We start from the raw sequence: 8,991 nt of genomic DNA on the forward strand, positions 1-8,991 counted from the left end.
ATTTCTGAGCAGCTACATGAATGATTTATGGGCTATGAGACAAGTCAGGGTCTAAGAGAATTTCCTATATTCCTTCCAAGGGGTCCAGATCTGGAGGAAAGTGGGTCTAGAACGTAGTTCCCAATGGGAAAATTCCTTCTAGCCTATAGATTTGATCTAGTCGGTTAATCCAATAGTCTAGACTTGGGAGATCAGATGAAAGCCAGTGTTTCGGTATTAATAGTCTGGCTGCTGCTAGCATAAAGGAGAAGAGTGTTGATTTGTGAGAGTTCGCACCCCTGATTCCCAAGGAGAGTTTTGTTAGCTCAGGATTACAGGGGAAAGAGGTCTGACAAATCTGGTTACTAATTTTGATAATGTTAGACCACCATGGCTTAATCAATTCACAGGTCCACCATATATGGATAAATGAGCCCCTTTCTTTACAACATCTCCAGCAAACATCTTTGGAGCTGGGATTATAAAAGCAAGTTTTATCTGGGGTTTTATACCAGCGCTTTAAGCTTTTGTAGCTGTTTTCTTGGATTAGAATACATCTAGAAATCTTGTGCGGGGTAATCAGTACGCTTGAAATTTCAGAGGGCGTCAGTTTACATTGTAAGTCTTTCTCCCAAAGGCCAATAACAGCGGGTTTAGCTAAAGAGGGTGGGGATTTAAGCTGTTTGTATATTGTTGATATGGACTTAGGGGGTATAATGAATTACCGATCATCCTATCAAACCAGTGAAGTTCCTGGGAAGGAGTTTTTTTTTTTGCAATAAGGAGCGATTCCTTTCTAAGGAAACTTAAGAGAAAGGGGTTCTGAATATTAGTTTTAAATAGATCACAAATGTCTTGATTAGAAAGGATACCTCCATCTTGATTGAACAGCTTTGAAATAGCAAGCTCTGATGTTCTAAGGGAGAGGGGACAGCTGTCTTTCAGTTCTTTAGGAGCTAGGGCGATCAAGTCCTTTTATAAGTATAACAGGGGAGGGGAGTGTTAAGGCCCCCAAGCTGGCCAAGAACCACCTCCAGACCTTCAAAGTATTACGAATCAGGGGGTTCGGTATAGAGTTGGGTACTGGAGGTGATCTGTCAGCCAGCAACAGGGCCCGTATAGGGGAAGGTAAAAAAGCATTTTCTAAGACTAGCCAAGATTTGTGAGGGGGGTTTCTAATCCAGTCTACTACTCTTGAGGGTCAGGAAGTCCAATGCCTCCCTTAGATCTAGGCTTGGTTAGAGTCTCAAAAGAGATACGAGATTTTTTCCGAGATATATTTACGGATGTGCTTGTTAAGGGAGGAGAAGTAAGATTTAGGGATCTCAATGGGAAGCACTTGCATCAGGTATGTAAGTCTAGGTATTACCAAGGACATGAGAATATTTTTCCTCCCGAACCAGGACAAATAAGGGAAATCTAGAGATTCTATTTGGGTAATCAAAGATGCTAAAAGGGGTTTATAATTAAGCTTAAATAGGTCCGCAGAATGTGGGGACAGTCTCACACCAAGATATGTCAGTTGTTGGGTATACCAATTAAAGGGGGAGTTAGTCTGGAGGGATAGGAGAGGCCCATGTGAAGTATCTGGGATTTGGAGGTGTTAACTTTGAAGTTGGATAGGGATCCAAAATGGCTGAGTTTTGACATTATTACAGGTATAGATATAAGTGGGTTGGTCGTGAGAATCAGTAAGTCATCAGCGAATGCAGCTAATTTAAAATCACAGCCGTTAATCAGCAGGCCTTTAATATCTGAGTCTTGTCTAAGGGTCTGTAGCAGGGTTTCCATCACTAGGACAAATAGAAGAGGGGAAAGTGGGCAACCCTGTCTTGTTCCATTTCTAATGGGGAAACAAGAGGATAAGGTGTCATTGACTGACACGGACGCCGAAAAGTGGGAGTACATGGAAAAGACAGCATTAATATATGGTTCAGGTATTTGAAATTTAGACAAAGTCAAGGAGATAAAGGTCTAATCTACTCTGTCAAATGCTTTTTCGGCGTCCGTGCCAATCAAGACTAGGGGGGTGGATCTGTGGGAGGCGTAATATAAAGCATTTAATACTTTAGTGGTATTATCTTTCCCTTCTCGACCCTTGACAAAACCAACTTGGTCTGGGTGAATTAGGTGTGGCAAGAGGCTTTGTAATCTGGTGGCTAACATTTTGGAAAATAATTTAAGGTTCACATTTAACAGGGAGATGGGGCGGTAATTGGAACATGAGGTGGGATCCTTGCCCTGTTTAGGGATAACTGTAATGATGGCTTTAGTCATATCTGTAGTAAGTGAGTGATTGTCCATGGCGAGATTATAAATTGGGAGCAGAAAAGGGAGAAGGATGTCCTTAAATGTCAAATAATAAGTTATGGGCAGTCCATCCAGACCCGGGCATTTTCCTTTGGGAGTTGATTTAATGGCAGCTAATAATTCAGGGGTGGTGAATGGCTTGGATAGAGATACTCTTTGAGGTATAGATAGAGATGGGAGTTTAAGGGTGTTTAGAAGAGAGTTGACATTGGTCTCTCTATCTTGAAAGGGATCTAGAAGTGTTGAGAGGGGGAGATTATAAAGAGTATCATAAAATTTCCTAAATTGTTCAGCTATTTCTTTTGCTTTAAACAGGTGAATACTTTGGGGGGATTTAATGCTCTGGATGTAACGGGAAATTCGTCTGTTTAATTCTCTGCATTGCAAATTTAGAAGCCTTGTTTCCATGAGCAAAGACTTTTTGCTGAGCAGATAGGTAGTATTTGGCTGATTTCTCATTGAGAATTTTTTTTTATTCCGTTCTGAGAGAGGAAAGTTCTGAAAGATGCTGAGCAAGTAGTGATTGTTTATGGGCTTTTTCCAGGACGTGGATTTTGGATAGTAGGGTGGAGAGTTTTTTCTCAGATTCTTTTTTAAGAAAAGAGCAGAGACTAATTAATCTACCTCTGATATAGGCTTTGTGGGCGTCCCAGAGTATCTGGGGGGATATTTCTGGTGTATTATTAGTTAAAAATTAATCTTCAAGGAAGGAGGATATTTGAGATTTGTGTTTGGCATTACCTAGCAGAGATTCGTTGAATCTCCAGTTTGAGTTTCTATTTGATCTGTTGGGTGGATGAATGTCGCAAAATATTGGGGAGTGATCAGATAAGGTTATATCACCTATCAAGGAAGATGAGCATAGTTGTAGATCTATCCTACTATAAGACTTGTTTGCTGGGGAATAAAAGGAGTAATCTAGTACCTGAGGATTGTGACAACGCCATATGTCTAGGACACCTAGGTTATGGAGTTTTGAGTGTAGGAAATTGAGAGCTTTTAAGGAGATAGATGATTTCTTGGAGGTGGTATCTATTAGGGGGTTAAATGGTAAATTAAAATCACCGGCCATAACCAGTATACCCTCTCTGTTAGTTTCTACTAATGAAAATAACGTGGTGAGCCAGCTGATCTGGTCTGTATTAGGAGCGTAGATATTTACAAAAGTAAACAATGTTCTACCCACAAGGCCTTTGAGGATGAGAAATCTGCCTTCTGGGTCCTGGATGTGGGAGCTATATTGGAAGGGTAGGCCTGTATGGAAACCAATACTAACTCCCCTCGAGGCGGCACCCCCAGCTCCGCAGTGGTACCATTTAGGGAATTTGGAGAAGGAGAGGTTGGGGTAATTGTCATGTCTAAAGTGAGTTTCCTGTAGGAAAACTATTAAACATTTCTCTTTATTCAAGAGAGAAAGGATCTGGCATCTCTTCGAAGGAGATCTCAGCCCCTTGACATTGTATGATACAAGTCTAAAATCAGACATGTTTGGGAAGAATATGGGGGTGCAGGTAAGGCTAAGAATAAGTGGGGCAAGTAAATATCACCAACCGACCGGAGTAGAGGGAGGGTGCCACCTCGAGGTAAGTGCTGTCTCCGACGACTTCTGGGAAGAATGTGCAGTCGTGGCCAAAAGTTTTGAGAATTACATAAATATTGGAAATTGGAAAAGTTGCTGCTTAAATTTTTATAATAGCAATTTGCATATACTCCAGAATGTTATGAAGAGTGATCAGATGAATTGCATAGTCCTTCTTTGCCATGAAAATTAACTTAATCCCAAAAAAAACTTTCCACTGCATTTCATTGCTGTCATTAAAGGACCTGCTGAGATCATTTCAGTAATCGTCTTGTTAACTCAGGTGAGAATGTTGACGAGCACAAGGCTGGAGATTATTATGTCATTATGCTGCTGATTGGGTTAAAATGGCAGACTTGACATGTTAAAAGGATGGTGATGCTTGAAATCATTGTTCTTCCATTGTTAACCATGGTGACCTGCAAAGAAACGCGTGCAGCCATCATTGCGTTGCATAAAAATGGCTTCACACGCAAGGATATTGTGGCTACTAAGATTGCACCTCAATCAACAATTTATAGGATCATCAAGAACTTCAAGGAAAGAGGTTCAATTCTTGTTAAGAAGGCTTCAGGGCGTCCAAGAAAGTCCAGCAAGCGCCAGGATCGTCTCCTAAAGAGGATTCAGCTGCGGGATCGGAGTGCCACCAGTGCAGAGCTTGCTCAGGAATGGCAGCAGGCAGGTGTGAGCGCATCTGCACGCACAGTGAGGCGAAGACTTTTGGAAGATGGCCTGGTGTCAAGAAGGGCAGCAAAGAAGCCACTTCTCTCCAAAAAAAACATCAGGGACAGATTGATCTTCTGCAGAAAGTATGGTGAATGGACTGCTGAGGACTGGGGCAAAGTCATATTCTCCGATGAAGCCTCTTTCCGATTGTTTGGGGCATCTGGAAAAAGGCTTGTCCGGAGAAGAAAAGGTGAGCACTACCATCAGTCCTGTGTCATGCCAACAGTAAAGCATCCTGAGACCATTCATGTGTGAGGTTGCTTCTCATCCAAGGGAGTGGGCTCACTCACAATTTTGCCCAAAAACACAGCCATGAATAAAGAATGGTACCAAAACACCCTCCAACAGCAACTTCTTCCAACAATCCAACAACAGTTTGGTGAAGAACAATGCATTTTCCAGCACGATGGAGCACCGTGCCATAAGGCAAAAGTGATAACTAAGTGGCTCAGAGACCAAAACGTTGACATTTTGGGTCCATGGCCTGGAAACTCCCCAGATCTTAATACCATTGAGAACTTGTGGTCAATCCTCAAGAGGCCGGTGGACAAACAAAAACCCACTAATTCTGACAAACTCCAAGAAGTGATTATGAAAGAATGGGTTGCTATCAGTAAGGAATTGGACCTTTCTGTTCCTCAGCAGGTCAGTGAGTGGTTTTAGGGATTTGCGTTTTTTCAGTGTGGATTGGGCTAAATCCCTGTAGATGGCAATTGGGTTATCTTCCCATGATAGCTGAAGGGTATTTCTTGTGCTGTTTAGAATTGCCTCTTTGGCAGGAAAGTGCAGGAATTTACAGATTATGTCTCTAGGAGGATCTGTGGGCTGAGGCTTGGGGCGCAGTGCTCTATGGGCGCACTCAATGATAACTTCATGTGAGGAGTCTGGGCCCAGAAGTTTCAGGCATATTTGCATCACTGTTTCAGGAATCTCCTCAGGACCCACCGATTCAGGAACACCCCTGAAACGCAGGTTATTCCGCCTGCCTCTATTTTCCTGATCTTCTAACTGCATATAGAGAGAGTTCAAATGCTTTTGATGTATACTCAGATTTGAGGAAATCGCATTCTGATGTGCGGTAAGGGTGGTGTATGCGCTTCCTCCAGCGCCTCTACTCTCCTCCCTATATGTCTCATGTCCTCCTTAAGGGAAGTGAGGTCAGTTTTGAGAGGCTCCAGGGCTTCCGATAAAGCTTCCTTTAGAAAGGATCTTGAAAGCGGGAGTGTGTCGGCCCCTGGGGATTCATCTCTCACCTTCTCAGCAGCGCTTCCAGCTTGCTGTTTGTTTTTTGGTGTGCGAGGTGTGTCAGGCGCCATCTTGGAGTCTCTGGCCGCATATGTCTGTGCGGCTTTCTTTATGAATTTCTCCATATCGCCGGCTTGAGACGCTGATTGGACCGGCTCCTGAGTGTCAGCAGACCTTGGACCTCCGATTTTAACCATTTTAGGCTTGTTTAGCTAAAGATCTGTGCTTTAGAGGGAATCGTCCACTGCAGAGCTTCACATCACACAGCTATCCGGCTTTGGCGCTAGCTCCGCCCCCCCGAATGCACCCCTCTCTTGATCAAACTGCTTAGATGCTGCAGTTGCTATCAAGAAATGTTTAAACGTTTACTACAAAAAAAAAATACGTTTTCTACTGCAGGTAAGGACACAGGATTGGGGAGTGAGCAAAGTAGGAATGAGGAAACTCTGGAGCTGCTGTTCATTGTGAAAGGGGCAGAGGCCTATTCACTTACTAATAAAAAGTGCCACTATGTGTTAGGACACAAATAGTCAACACTTTGACAAAAAATGTTAAAGCGAATCTGTCAACACTTTTAACCGTGCTGCCAGCAGTAGGTCGAGGTTGGGGTGAGCAGGACAAACCATAATTTTTAGTAGCTTTTTTAATGAGGAGTAGTGAGAATTTGAGCAGACTCCTTGTCATTAATAGCTGGGCACAACACGATTTCGATAAAAAATTGTGTGCAAAGAGCTTCAGATTACAGTAATGCAATGCGAATAATCCATGTACCCAGTGTTTGCATGTCTTTGCACTTGGAACCGGGTGCTGCTACATACTGTTTGCTTGCATATTGTTTGTAGGCGCTGGTCTTATTTTATTTTATTAAAGGGGTTCTGCGGGTCAACTGGCCTGGGTGGGGCTAAGCTGCATTTAAAGGGAGTCTGTCACCACATTTGAGCATATTAGACTGATCAAATAGCGTTATATGTGCCACCCAGAACTTAAAAACGGTACCTTTGTTGTATCTAATGGAGTTTTCTTTCAGCCAAAAATGAACTTTTAAGATTCTGTAAATGCGCCCTCTCAAGTGCCCAGGGCGGCGTCTCAATCGTCCGAGCACCAGGCAGCACCTCCTCAACGGCTCATAACCTCGCCCTCCTTGTGCCTCTGCCCGCCCGTTTACTCTCCTCCTCTCTCCTTTTCCACTGCGCTACGAATTTGACCGCGCAGCCGCAGTGGAAAAGGAGAGAGGAGGAGAGTAAACGGGCGGGCAGAGGCACACGGAGGGCAGGGTTATGAGCCATTGAGGATGTGCTGCCTGGGGCTCGGACGATTGAGACGCCGCCCTGGGCACTTGAGACGGCGCATTTACAGAATCTTAAAAGTTCATTTTTGGCTGAAAGAAAACTCCATTAGATACAACAAAGGTACCGTTTTTAAGTTCTGGGTGGCACATATTAGACTGATCAAATAGCGTTATATGCTCAAATGTGGTGACAGACTCCCTTTAAGTGAATATAGCTTAGCCCCGCCCAGGCCATTGATACTAGTCGTAACATCACTGGGCCTGCGGTAAACAGTGAGAAGGCTGCGGCGCTCCTGAAGCACCGCTGCCTTCTCAAACAGCTGATCGGCGGGGGTCCCGGGTGTCGGACCCCCGCCAATCAGATGCTGATGATCTATCCAGAGGATAGATCATCAGTTTAAACAAACTGCAGAACCCCTTTAATATTGGTCTATTTTTTTATTCTTAATATTATACCTTTTATTCAGCCAGATCCTTCTCTTATGAGTGCACAGGAGGTGGAGCTTGACTATGAGGTGCATTCTGATTCGAGGTGCTTCACAGCCTTTTCCTTCTGCTCTGAGTGACAGCAGTAACAGTCACCAGGAGACTACTACAGCTGTCACTAAGAGCCCTAGAGATGAGCTCTGCACCCTGGGCACTTGCAAGAAAATAATCTGACTGAATAAAAGTTCATATTCTTACTAGTCCTGATAAGAAAATCACTGGTAAAGGTATGTTTGTACTGTTCTGTCCAGCCACTACATAGTGTTGTCAACCGTTTTTTCATGGTCATAGCTGCTGAAAGAGTCCCTTTAACACCTTAAGGACTTAGGACGAGAATTCTGGTACTTGCCCCAGGACGAGCATTCTTGTTCTGCGGTCCTTCCACTGCCCCACACGTGGTGCCGCTATCAGTGGCTGGGGCCTGGCTATTAATGACAGCCGGACTTCTGCTGCATTTGCCAGTTTCAGTGACAACATTGATGCCGGTAGATTAACCCCTCATATGCTGCTGTCAGAGCTGACCGTGGCATATGGGAGGTTCCCGCTCCCTCTACTGATCTATCGCAGTGACGGGGACCTGATGGTTGCCATAGTAGCCCCAAGCCTTTCAAAGGCATTGGGGCCCGGCAGCTACAGAGACGTATGATGTACTGCATTGAAACAGGGATCAGACCCTGAATTGTTGAAGTCCGATAGTGGGACAAAAATAAAAAAGTAAAATAAGTGTTTTTAACAATAAAAAAAATGTAAGTTTCCAGTAAAAAAAAAAAAGCCTGTTTCCTGTAAAAAGAGATATATAAAACTGTAAAAAAAAAAAAAAAAAAAAAGACAGGTATCGCTGTGTCCGTAACAATCTGCTCTATAAAAAATATCTTAGTCCACCCCATCAGGTGAGCACCATAAAAAAAAAAAAAAATGCCAAAAAAGCCTTTTTTTTTATCACCTTACATCACAAAAAGTGTAATACCAAGCGATTAGTCATATGTGCCCCAAAATAATACCAAAAATACAAATCAAACAATCACCTCATGCTGCAAAAAATGAGCCCCCACATAAGACAATCGGCCTAAAAAAATATATATGGCTTTCAGAAAATGGAAATGGAGAAAATGCTTTTATTATGTTAAACCAAAATAAATATAATTTTTTTTTACAAATTAGGTATTGTCGCGTCTGTAATAACCTGCTCTATAATATCACATGATCTACATCCTAAGGTGAATGCTGTAAAGAAAAAAAAAAAAAACTCTGCCGAAACAGCCATCTTTTGGTCACCTTGCGCAAAAAATTTTATTGACCGATCAAAAAATCATATGTACCCAAAAATGGTACCAATAAAAACGTCAACTCTTTGCACAAAAAAGAGCCCATACACAGG

General features: G+C 43.0%; 1 protein-coding gene across 1 annotated transcript in view; it reads left to right on the top strand.

Moving 5' to 3' along the window:
* The window catches only part of LOC120979816 (dual specificity protein phosphatase 12-like), a 98,677-nt gene extending 93,204 nt beyond the window's left edge, over positions 1-5,473 (top strand). Inside the window, exons 6-8 of the mRNA XM_040408772.1 lie at positions 2,583-2,637; positions 3,699-3,800; positions 5,357-5,473. Of these exons, the coding sequence (XP_040264706.1) occupies positions 2,583-2,637; positions 3,699-3,800; positions 5,357-5,473 (274 nt within the window). The remainder of the gene's footprint in view (positions 1-2,582; positions 2,638-3,698; positions 3,801-5,356) is intronic.
* Positions 5,474-8,991: the final 3,518 nt, after the last annotated feature.

The sequence above is a fragment of the Bufo bufo genome, chromosome 9 (assembly GCF_905171765.1).
Source record: "Bufo bufo chromosome 9, aBufBuf1.1, whole genome shotgun sequence".
NCBI lineage: Eukaryota > Metazoa > Chordata > Amphibia > Anura > Bufonidae > Bufo > Bufo bufo.